Source organism: Bidens hawaiensis, unplaced genomic scaffold, assembly GCF_021521415.1.
Source record: "Bidens hawaiensis isolate Kalapana, Puna unplaced genomic scaffold, B.hawaiensis_p1.1 tig00100546_1, whole genome shotgun sequence".
In the NCBI taxonomy this organism is placed as follows: domain Eukaryota; kingdom Viridiplantae; phylum Streptophyta; class Magnoliopsida; order Asterales; family Asteraceae; genus Bidens; species Bidens hawaiensis.
Window position 1 is genome coordinate 7884 of NW_027504683.1, and position 13229 is coordinate 21112.

The 13229-nt window shown below is 35.8% G+C and overlaps 1 protein-coding gene across 1 annotated transcript; it reads left to right on the plus strand.

Annotated features, from left to right (window-relative positions):
• The first annotated feature begins 273 nt into the window (after positions 1-273).
• On the plus strand, positions 274-9531 carry LOC143608141 (secreted RxLR effector protein 161-like). The gene is made up of 2 exons (XM_077083312.1): positions 274-753; positions 9340-9531. The coding sequence occupies exons 1-2, from the start codon at positions 274-276 to the stop codon at positions 9529-9531; spliced, it is 672 nt and encodes a 223-aa protein (XP_076939427.1).
• Positions 9532-13229: the final 3698 nt, after the last annotated feature.

The following is a 13229-nucleotide window of genomic DNA, read 5'->3' on the forward strand; positions in this document are numbered from 1 at the left end:
TCATCTTTTGGGGCACGGTTACAAGAGAGGAACCATTAATCAGACTCTATTCCTTAAAATTGTCAAGAAAGATTTGATTTTGGTTTAAATATATGTGAATGGCATCATCTTTGGGTCTACCAGTGCTACACTATGTTCTGAATTTGAAGAGGCGATGAAGAAAAGATCTGAAATGAGTTCTTTGGGGGGGGGGGGATGACAACTTTTCTAGGATTACAAGTTCGTCAGAGTTCGACGGGAATTTTGTTGCATCAAGGAAAATATGTCGAAGACATGCTTGCAAAGTTCGAATTTCAAGATTCCAAGAGCGCGGAAACTTCTATGGCAGAAAGACCTCTTATTTCCTCTGATCCTGAAGGGAATCCCATAGATCAAACTTACTATCAGTCAATGATCGGATCCATGATGTATCTTACAGCCAGTCGACCTGACATCATGTTTGCGGTTTGTCAATGCGCCTGTTTCCAGGCTAATCCTAAATTCTCTCGTTTAATTGCTGTTAATCACATTTTTAGATATCCTAAAGGGCAACCAAAGCTTGGTTTTTGGTATCCCAAGAACTCAGATTTTGATTTATATGCTTTTGCTGATAGTAGTTACGGTGGATATGATATTGACAAGAAATCTACATTGGCTGGATGCCAGTTCTTGGGTGATAGACTCATTTCATGGCAGTGCAAGAAACAACAAACGGTATCTACATCCACTGCCAAAGCTGAATATGTCGCTGCATCAGCTTGCTGCTTCTCACAGGTTATCTGGATGCAACATCAATTGCTGGATTACGGTTTGGAATTTCTTGATACCCCAATCTTTTGTCATAATGATGCTGCTATTGCTATTGTTAAATCCTTTTCAACATTAAAAAATCAAGCACATTGACATCAAAATTCATTTCATTCGTGACTGTTACGACCGTAAATTGATTCATCTTGAGCAAGTTCACACTGATAACAATGTGGCGGACTTATTTACAAAACCGGTCAGAACAACAAAATTTAATGTGCATGTGGGGTTTCTAATGATGCTCTGTTTCGATGATTAAGTCCTTTTGAGGTTAAATTTGTACATTCTTTTAAAAAAAAATTGCACAAATTTAAAGGGAGAAAATTACAAAAATTCAAAAAGAGTGTGTGTATGTGTTATTAAAAAAAAAACTTTAACACTCTCGCATAAAATTATGTTGGTTGCGCAAGTTTAAAGGATATATGCTTGTATATTTTTGGTCCTGTCATCTACTCGTAGACATATAGGATAGCCATTCATGTTGGGTCCATATTTGGTGGTTTGTACTTAGTTCTATGTTTGCTGGGTTTCGTGTTGGGCTATGTATGTAAACCGAGATCCTTATGGATCTCGGTGGGCTTTGGGCTATGGTTGGGCTAGTGTGTTGGGTACTCTATAAATTGATCTTATTGTATAGGGTTTAGGGTTGTTGAGCAGAACAAGAGATCACACAATTTGAGAGCCACCATCTATAGAGAAAATACCGATTTTGGGTAATCTCATGTACTAGATTTAATAGTATAATCGTGTGCATTTGGAGTATTATTGTGTTCATTACATTATATTGTTTTTCGTATTCTCGTTCTTGAATCACCACGGTGTTAGGATCCCGCACTAACATCGTGTTTGGGTTGATATCATACTGTAGTGATCCAGATTCGGGACTTACAACTGGTATCAGAGCCTTTGACCTATTCAGGCTCGTTATTTTGATATCAACGGATTCAATATCTAAGGGTTTGGTGGTTTTGTTGTTTTTCCGGCGAGTTCTTAATCGGAGAAGAAGAAGCTCTATTTTTGGCTATAGATTTGGTTGATTTGGAAAGTATTTGAATCCCATAATTAATGGGATTCAGTTGGTTGCAAATCTGAAACAGTCAACCTTGTTCTCAAGAAAAATTTGTTTGATTTCGGGATAAATTAAGGGTTCTCGACCATTATTTCATCGTTTTCGGTGGATTTCATCTGTTTTCGGCCAAGTTTGATTGTTCTTGGTCATTCGTGTTCTCGGTCATCGTGGGTTTTCGGTCAACGCGTGCTTTTGGTCAAGAGGAGTTCTCGGTAAAACTAGCTTTCGGTCAGCAAGGGTTCTCGGTAAACAAGTATTCTCGGCTAACCTGTGTTTTCGGTTGACTTGATTTGTTTTCTGTTGACCTTACTGTTCTCGGTCAGATTTATTTGTTCTCGGTCTAAGTTAGTTCTTGGTCAGAGTTTCAGACAAGCTATTGGGTTCTCGGTAAAAAAAAATAAATTTTTGAAAATTTTTCTTGAACGAAATATTTACGGAAAACTCCTTATAAGGAAAAATTCATTTTTGAAACTTTTGGCAAAAATAATTTTTTTTTGGTGATTTTTGGTGAATTTTTGGCTGGAAAATCGAAAAAAAAAATTTCTTAATTTTTTTTCCTAGACACTTCTTTTGAGTGGGACATCTTTCTTGAGAATTTTGACGATCATATTTTTTCGGAAAAATATTTTGCGGGAAAATAAGATTAATTCCTTTAGTTACTCAATGGATTCTCCACAACCCATTTCAATGTTTAGAAGTACTCTTAATCAGTCTGCTCCCTCACAAGTAGTATTTCAGAGTTCGTATACAGAGATAAGTTTTCAATCATGTTCTCAAGATTGCATTGATAAGATAAGTTTGTATAAGCTTCACAATGATAACTTGATTAGAGACATGGAAAGAGTAAAATCTGAGAACTTTAAATTTAAGAAAAATGAAAAAGCTTTCCTAGATAAAATAGAAGCACAGAAAAAGGACATCTCTAAGCTTAAATCTGATTTCAGTATAAAATGTTGTCACCACCTAGATGCCAAACAAGAAATCACTGAATTAACTGCTAAACTGGAAGCCTCCAAGTTAGAAATTTTGAATCTAACTAGTAAATTTGAAAGGGCTGAACTAGACTTTGAAAAATTCGATGGTTCCAGTAAAGTAGTCAATTCAATGATTGATAATCAGTTATGGTGGAAAGAAAACAAAGGTGAGGGCATATGATATAGTCAGGTACCCCAACCTTACAATGACAACTATGCTAGTCTTCCTGTTGCCAAAGAGCAGGAAGAAAAGGTAAAAGATATTAAATATGGTAAACAGGTTCAATCTGAAATTGTTGGATCAGGATCCCTAGAGGAAATCAAGCTTGTTTTTAAATTTGTGAACAATTTTGATGCTTCTACTCATGTGCATATATAGTAAATGAGTGATGTTGCTTCTGATAGTAAAGGGGTTCAGGCTAGTGAAAATGAATCTTATTCTAACGTATTATCAAACTTTGATGACACCGTAACACAAAATTGTACTAATAATAATACACAGAGTTGTGGCAACAAAGGGAAGGCACATAAGAAATCAGCACAACAAGGACAGTCTCGTCCTCATAGATCCTCCGGATCTCCATGTGTTGATAAATCATTGGGTGCTATTTTAAGAGGCAAACATGTTACCACTGTGGCACGCCAGGACATATAGCCAGAAATTGTGTTCATCGTCTATATGTTCCCAATTACAAGCAAAATTAGAAGGCTGCACCAAAGGGCATGAAGAATGGAAAAACCTTTCCTAAGAAGGAATTCCAACATAAGGCAAGTGCTTATGTTAACATTAGAAGAAGGATGAAGGCGTGTTTCGTCTGCGGGAACGGCGAGCATCTGGCAAAGGAGTGTCACTACCGTCTTGTTAATAGACAAGCTCCTCAGGTGAAAGGTAATAGGTTTCAACTGAATCCAGTGGTTAAACAAAATGCTTATCTACAAAACCACGAGTATCTGTACAACGGGTCACAGATACTCAAGGATTCAAAGTTAATTTGACAGGTTTTCACTCAAATGATTTAGAAACTGTTAAAAGAAAAATATATTTTCAGAAGTCAAAGAGTGTTGAGAGTTCTAAAAATTCGAATTCGAATTGCTCAACTCCAAAGTCTGTTCATTCAAATTTCACTAAATCAAGACAGACTTGGAAACTTAAAACTCAGTAAACAGAATCTGTATTAACAATTGATTCTGTTAAAGTTGGGAAAGATATGAGTTGGCAAGAGGTTACATATGTTGATGCTCAAGGGAACCCAAGACATTTATGACTTGGGTTCCTATGTCCAACTGATCCCTCTATGCGTGTAGGAACAACCACATATTCATTGTTTATTAATTAGGTTGTTCCAGGCACATGACAGGGAAAATATCCATTGTTTTTAAATCTTTAAACCATAAAATGGATTATTTGTTGCCTGGACGGGATTTTAGGGTGATAGAACGTTTTTAATCTGCTCTCTAAGTGTGTAGGAACAAATCAGGGAATACATTGCATATTGAAAGGTTTGATCCAGACATTCAAGTAGCAAGGATGCAGAATCTCAAAACAAGCCTATTCCTTGGGGGAGATTCTCACAAATGGGAAAATGATGTCTTGAAGATGAAAGGTAACCGTATTACTTTGGTATGAAATATTGATCAATCAAAAAGATTTTAAAATTATAATTTTTTTTAAGAAAAATGCAAAAATATGTTCATGTATAGTTTTTCAAGTATAGTGTATTTTGTTTCCCAAAAATGAGAAAATGACTTGAACGTACAGAGAAATGATAGTACATCAGTTGGCTGACTATCACACTTTATCATATATTATTATTAAATACTACGTTTCGACGATTGAGTCTTTTTGAGGTTAAATTTGTACATAAAAGTTTTCCCTTCTGTCAAAATTTTTTGCACAAATTTAGGGTGAGAAAATTAAAAAAATCAAAAAGAGTGTGCGTGTGTTCTTATAAAATTAAAGATTTTAAATATGTTTTTACACACTTTTGCTTAAAATTATGTCGGTTGCTTAAGTTTGAAGGACATATACTTGAATATGTTTGGTCTGGTCATCTACTCGTAGATTGACAGGTTAGCCAGCCATTCACCTAAAGACTGAAAACATCCGGGGCGATTGTGATGTGTTTTGTTTTGAATTCTTTCACTTAAAATTATGTCGGTAACTCTAAGTTGGAGGGACATGTATTTTCATATGTGTTTGGTCCATTTAACCACTTGTAGATATACGGGATAACCATTTACCTGGAAACTAAGAGTGATCGGGGTGACTGAGTTTTAAACTGTCTACTGTAACTCTCTGGAAGGTGATATCATTATTCAGTTAACAGCTTTTTAGAAGCTTCAAAACATTTTCAAATGAAAATCGATCAAACCTTTGGAAAGTGATAGATAAATTGTTTCTGTGTGCCTAACGGGTGAAGTTATTAAGCTTAAAAGGCTTTAGAACAGTTATTGATTTGTATGGTAGCTTTCCTTGATGCGTAAAAGTTGAAGTGATATAAACTAAATTTGCTAAACTTACTGTGGAGAGTCATTTTGAAGAAATGTGCATGTTTCTATATACATCTCTCCGAGTGATAGGCATAAAAGCAATTACCCAGTCATACACGGGCCCGTTAGTCTCTTGATCATAAAAAATATTGTGCTATTAAGTTAAAAAAAATTAATTAAAAAAATTGATTATTGTGTTATTAAAAAAAATTTGTATTTCAAAAGCTTAAAGGGTCAAAGTAGAACTAAAGAGACGGGGGCATAAACGTAAGTCCTGTCATGTCTAGAATGAAAGGCCTATAAGTCCGGATGGCTTGTAAGTCCAACGTTCAACCTTAAAGCTTAAAATTCTGTTTAATTAGCTATAAAAATCTTTTGATCAAGAACTAGAGGGTTGGAGTCAAATTGGGGTGATCTGGGGAAAACCAAATACGCTTTAAGAAGAGATAGGAGGCATCATAGGTCCATGAGTGATGTCCATCTAAGCTTTATGCCGAACTGAACCTAATTCATATCACTGATGCAATGAAACTCATGCTAAGTTCATTATACCTGCTATCAACCTGTCTCTTCATGTCATAATAACGCTAAACATGAATCCTTGTGACAACACCTTAAACAATATGATTCCATGTTCGGATCTTTTCATATACAGCCGGGGTTTTTATCAAAACTGAAATTTGATCCCTAGTTAGCTAAATTACACGAAGACCGGGTGATTAAATTTGTTTTATTTGTTGTTTTTGGTTTTATTTCATTTCATTTATTTTATTTTTACTTCTTGATTACTCTTATCGAAACAAATGTGTTAAGAAATCATTTTGAAGTTTTCAGCTCATGAAATCTGATATCGGTTATTGTGTTATAGTTGGTTTAGCTGTATGATCTCATTTCAAGTCTTTCAAGAAAATTAAAAAAAAAACAGAAAAATAAATGTTACAAAAATATGTTTGTCTTAATTTTGTTTTATTTAATTGTTTTCAAAATATTTTGGTTGATCTTTCAATCAAAGTTGATTGATCTTTCAAGACTGATTTCTCGCAATGGAAGCATATGAAGTATCTAAGATTCAAACTGGATGATGTTGTCAAAAAGGGGGAGATGGTAGAGTATTGGATGCAAATGCTGAATTTGTTGATCATGTTCGAGTAAAGATTCTAAAAGTTTTGAAAGCATCAGTCTAAGAGGGAGATTGATGGGTCACGATTTGGTTAGACTGACGTATATAAAAAGACCACGACATGATCAAGACTGAAGTGAAATAAACAAGAACGAAGCTACAAACCAAGGGGGAGATTGTTGGGTCCATATTTGGTGGTTTGTACTTAGTTCTATGTTTCTTGGGTTTCGTGTTGGGCTATGTATGTAAACCGAGATCCTTATGGATCTCGGTGGGCTTTGGGCTATGGTTGGGCTAGTAAATAGATCTTATTATATAAGGTTTAGGGTTGTTGACCAGAACAAGAGATAACACACTTTGAGAGCCACAATCTAGAGAGAAAATACCGATTTTGGGTAATCTCATGCACTAGATGATTTAATAATATAGTCGTGTGCATTTGGAGTATTATTGTGTTCATTACATTATATGGTTTTTCGTATTCTCGTTCTTGAATCACCACGGTATTAGGATTCCGCACTAACATCGTGTTTGGGTTGATATCATATTGTAGTGATCTAAATTCGGGACTTACAATTCACCTAAAGACTGAAAGCAACTGGGGCGATTATGGTGTGTTTTATTTTAATTCTTTCGCTTAAAATTATGTTGGTTACCCAAAGTTTGAGGGACATATATGTCTATATATGTTTGGTCCTGTTATCCGCTAGTGGACATACGGAATAGCCATTTACAAAAAAACTAAAAGTGACTGGGGAGACAGAATTTTAAAATTGTCTTCTATACCACAATTGGGAAGTGATATGATTATTTAGTTAAGAGCTCTTTAGAAGCTTTAAATATTTTCAAACAAAAATTGATTCAGCCTTTGGAAAATGATAGAAAAATTGTTTCTTTGTGCCTAACGTGTGAAGTTACTAGGCTTAAAAGGCTTTAGAATAGTCATTGATTTGTATGGTAGCTTTCTACGATGCGTAAAAGTTGAAGTGATATAAACAAAATATGCTAAACTTTATGTGGAGAGTCATCTGGAAGAAATGTGCATGTCTCTAGATATATCTCTCCGAATTATAGGCAGAAAAGTAATTACCCAATCATACACGAGCCCGTTAGTGTCTTGATCTCCAAAATTATTATGTCTTTGTTTTGTTAATTTTTTTTTTTGTTATTATACACTATTGTGTTATTAAATTCGTTATTCCAAAGCTTAAAGGGTCAAACTAGAACTACAAGGGTGGGACATTCAAATAAGTTCTAAACACGCAGAATGAAAGGTCTGTAAGTCCGGATGGCTTGTAAGTCCAACGTTCAACCATGAAGCTTAAGTTTTTGTTTGTATAGAGAAAATATTTTGAACAAGCACTAGGGGGTTGGAGTAAAATTGGGTGATATGGGGAATACCAAATACGCTTTGAGAAGAGATAGGAGACATCACATGGGTCCGTGAGTGATGTCCATCTAAGTTTTTTGCCTAATTGACCCTAATTCATATCACTAACGCAATGATAATCATGCTAAGTTCATTATACCTGCTATCAACCTGTCTCTTTATGTCGTAATAATGTTGAACATGATTCATTGTGAAAGCATCTTAATCAATCTGATTCCATGTTCGAATCTTTTCTTAAGAGGTTGCGTTTTTATCGAAACTAAAATCTGATCCCAAAATTTTGTTAAATTACAAGAAGACTGAGTGTTTAAATATTTTTAAATAGTTTGTCTGTTTTGATCATTATTTTTATTACTTCTTAATAACTCTTTTCGAAACGAATACTATAAGAGATCGTTTTCAAATTTGGGTCATGCCATGATTGGATATAGAAACTGTCTTCTGCCCTTGTGGCCCATCAAAGGTTTGGACTTGAGGAGCTGGTCCTGGTTCATATGTTGTTTTCGGCCCATCATGGTTTTCGGCCCAAAATCTTTAAAGTTTTTAAATATAAAAAATGTGTGTGTGCATTATTGGTCTCATTATTTTGTTTTTTCAAATCTGCAAAATATCTAAAGCCGAAAACCCCTGATCTTCTGAGTTATCAAGTATTCCAATTCTCGTTCCTTCAAGCATTTACGTGATAGACATTAATCAATAGGAAAATGAATGCTTGAAAAAGTGGGCCTTTTCGGTTCTCTGTGAATGATAACTGGACAGAACGGACATTAATTATGTTATGATTTTTGTTTAGGATAGAGATTATGATGTTTGTGATTTGATTATAGAATCTTTGGTCATGTTATGTAATTTTAGATGTTGCAGGTCTTTCATCAATAGAGGTTTTGGTGTTTTGGAGAAGATGGCACTTATTCCAAGACGAAAACCCAAGGGTTTTTCTGGTCGAGATCGTCATAGATCTCGGGATTCGGAGTTCACGAGACGTTTGACCGAGAACTTGTGTTCAAAACAAATAACTCCTAAGTTCACTTGAAATTTCAAGGGTTCTCGGTTGACGGGTTGACCGAGAACCTATTTTGAGTGACCAAGAACTCCTGTTCTCGGTGGATTTGAACTTATTTGGACAGAAAACACAACTTTTGACTGAAAACCTATCATTTGGACAGAAATCACCACTTTGGACCGAAAACTAACTTAAATTGACATTAATTTACTTTGAATGACCGGCATTACTTAAAATTAACATTCTTGGTACTTGTTCTCTTATAAATTAAATATTTATCTCTATAATTTGGGTGATTGTTAAGTTAAGGGAATGGTTTATTAACTTGACTCGTTTGTTGCAGTAATGGTTGATCAAGCACCATTGAAGTTTGTAGACACTCACAACATTTCCGGATGTTTATATAATCCACCCCTGGGGCACAAAGAATTCAAATCCATGATTGTGAGGCTCAACACGTGTAGGATTTCTCATGCTATACGTGAAACTCCTATTATTTGCAAAAAGATGGTGACGGAGTTCTGGAACAACGCCTCCATTAACCAACGCGGGGCTGGGGGATTCGTAACAATTGATTCTAAGATTCAAAAGAATCCTGCCATCATTTCAGAGGCTATCATTCGTGATGTTTTACTATTCGGCGATCAACCAGACTATCCAACTGAATACCCACAGATGCCGTTGCTGAAATCACACTAAAGATGTGATATGAAGGATCTTACCCTCCAGCTATCAAGAAATGTTTTCATCCTTACTGGAGGTTCTTGAGTCACACGTTCTTCACGTGTGTCTCAGGGTGAAAGGGGGGCTCAGACGAGTCTAGCCACATTCAAATGTCAGATGTGGTTGCTCTGATCATGGATTGGAATTATTATTACTCTAAGTTCGTGTTCGATGAGATGATAAGCAATCTCAAGGGTAAGAATAAGGAGATGTTTTTGATGTACCCGAGGTTAATGCAGATGATTTTTGACTCACACTATCCTGATCTTGTCAAATCTGTAGAGACAGTCGATTTGAAAGCCATGGGTCCCAACACCTTTGGGTTAATGAAGCAATCAAGAAAGGGGTCGAAAGTTGTATACACAGGCCTTCCTGAACTGGTCAAGTTTGGAAGGTTTGCTGAGACTGAGGCTACTCCTACTAGTGCCACGAATGTTGATGAGCATGTGACACCTGTTCGGAAGTTCACTGCTTCGTATGAAACCATTTATGATAATGATGAACCAGAAAGTTCTTCATTACAACACATGGAGATAAAGCACCAAGAACAAGAAACTGTACCTACTGCTGATCAACTAAAAGATTTTAAGAAATTTAAAGATCAGCTCCAGTCAACTGCATTGAAACCTCCTCAATCAGTTAATGCGACAGAAGATGAAGAGATTACTGAAGAACCAGCCACCGATCTTGTTCAACGAAAGCGAAGAAAGAAAGATCTAAGACCGGGTGTGCTGGCTACTGAAACTACACCGACAAGCCAACAACAAGAACATGAGTTGGAACATGATGAGACTAATGTTGATACAAATCCATCTACTCCTGAACCTCAGACTCAAGAACAGATCTTTGATGATATTGCTCACGAGTTCGAGTATGAGACTGATATTCCGTCTGCTGACCAGCCATCGGTATCTTCTAAACCGATTGGTCAATCAAGTTCCAGCGGTGCTAATAAGATTGCTCACATTCTCGCAATGCAAGATAATTTTTTGCAGGGTAAAGAAAAGGGAATCACTCTGGATGATGAACTAGTTGATGTATAGTCCTTGCAACGACGAGTCTTTGAGATTGAACAAGACACGGTTGTGAAGAATGTACGCATCCAAGAGTTTGAAGCGAGCAACGCTGACAAAGATTTGAAGATTAATGAACTTCAAGCTAACATGGGTGGTCTCGCCGCTATGTACTTGGACCTCCAGCAAAAGCTTATTCATAAATTTAGTGATGAATTTAAAAGCGGTGAGGACGTTGCTGCAAATACCCCTGTTGATGATCAAGGTGGTAGTTCCAATGCACGTCCGACTTCAAATATTGATGCATCTGGAACATTGGAACAATATCTTGCTTCCCCTACAAGAACAGGCGAACAATCTGAAAGGATTCAAAAGAAGATTCTCATTATGAAGAATGCGAATTAGAACGTGGAATCTTCCGATCACCCAGATAAGTTTATTCTTGAACTTCAAAAGGGTTTTTCCGACAAATATGGTGATCGCTCCGGGGTCGTGTCTTGGGGTTTTGATATTGACAAAGCTATGTGGTGGGTGAAAAGAAGGTCTGGGAATACAGAATACTACAAGAAAATGAAAGATTTTGGATCTTGGACAAAGGTTGATCTCAGTGACCTTATTAATGCTCCCTTTCACAACCCTAACAATGATAAGAAGGCGATAGACTTCTGGAACTTCTTGATGAATGAAGTTGATCGAGGATTCCCGAATATGACTACCGCTGAGTCATTTTTAAAGAAAGCCAAAGGGGTCCAAGATCCAAAGACAGGTAAGATAATGGTCAATGTTATGTGACCGGAAACTAAGAAGGCATGCCATATTCCTCTATCTACCAGAATTCCAGATGGTGCCTTAGATGATATGAAGTTCTAGATGTATGATGGTGAGACAGCCACGGTTGTTATCCTTCTACGAAAAAGGGCAATTTCGATTCGTTGATCCACGTGATTTACTGAAGTTCGGAGAAAAGGATATTGAAACTCTTAGCAAATTTCAGATCATGGCTAAGCCTTTGTACGAGCCAACATCTAAAGAGTATACAGGCACGGTTGGGTCAATTATCCGAACGGGTTAATGGGCCGGTGCTTACAAGGAGGCGGATGCGAATATTCTTGAGCTTGATTGAAGATGAAGATACAAACCAACGGGGAGATTGTTGGGCTAGTATAAGTTTGGTCTGTATTTTGGTTTGGGCTTGTATGTGAACCGAGATCCAAGAGATATCGGTGGGCTTTTGGTTTGTGTTGGGCTAGGGTGTAGTACCTATATATATATATATATACAGTGTATTTAGGTTACTAAGGGTTGGCCGTTCATAACTTTTGGTGAATAAGATCTTGTGTAACTTTGTGCTTAAGCACCAGACGTAATAATAGGTGTGTTTTGAAGCATCTTGCTCATGTTCTTTGCGTGTTTAATCATTTAACATTGAATCATATCTAGTTAATTTCCGCTTAACAACGAGATTGTTTGGCATCAGATTGAAAGATCCGTTTAATGACTTACAATTCAAAAGGGAACTCAAGAAAAATAGGGAACCGCGGAACTCCTCAATTTACATGTAAAACTCTTCATTTACATGTAAAAAAATACTCAAAAAATCAATTTTTATGTAGAAAACACATTTTTACATAATATTTTTAGAGCTTTTAAAATATAAAACTATGTAGATGCCTTTAAAAAAAATAATTTTCAGTTAAAAAAACATAATTTTTTTACAACATTCATTTTTATTGAAATGTCTTCTACATGAATTTTTAAGCAAAAGGTCTAAAAAAGTTAATGCTAAAACTAATTTGTTACATGTGAAATCGAGGTTTATATTTTTTTTACATGTAAAATAAAGATTTATGCAGTTCCACACTTTTTTGAGTTCCCTCTGGAAGTTGTCTGTATATGTGTGTGTGTGTGTGTATATATATATATTTATACTAGTATGAGAGCCCGCGCGTTGTTGTGGGGGTGGCAACGAGAATTCAGTTGGTAGCATTTCGGTTCGTTATGGTGCCAGCATTGTATATGCAAGTTTTTTTTTAGATCTTTGTTTAAAAAAGCAATAGTTATAAAATCTTTGGTTGCGAGTAAAACTATATAGATAATATGGATTTAGATTGTGGTAACGTGGTTTGCAACCCTTAAACTAAACTTATGGAAGTGGGATTCGATTGGTAGCATACATTGAATATGAACCACCAAGTTCGTTACAGTCAGTTTGAAAGTGAAACAAACATGTAACACATATGCTTAGAAGCCAAAAGAAATGAGCAAACATGGTATTCGTAATTGCTATTAGTTAAAGCTTCGCCTGTGCAAATAAGTAACACAATAAACTTTTACTGATTGAGTATGATTCATATATGATTGTAATAACGAATGCTTGTCATCTCTCAGGTAAATATCCGCTACTCATTGCAAACTAAAAAACATATGCATAGTAGACCACGATACACCAATCTACACTAAAACATGCAGACTACACATTGTACAACATGTAACCAACTTAAAGCTTTTGTATAATAATTCAATGAATCAATTGGAGAACTAATTTGTAAATAAAACAAGCTAGAAGCGATTGGAGAACTAGTTTTCAAATAAAACAAGCTAAAGTCTGCTCATCTGTCATTTCATTTTAAAGTCAAACCAATACATTTAAAATAACATTAA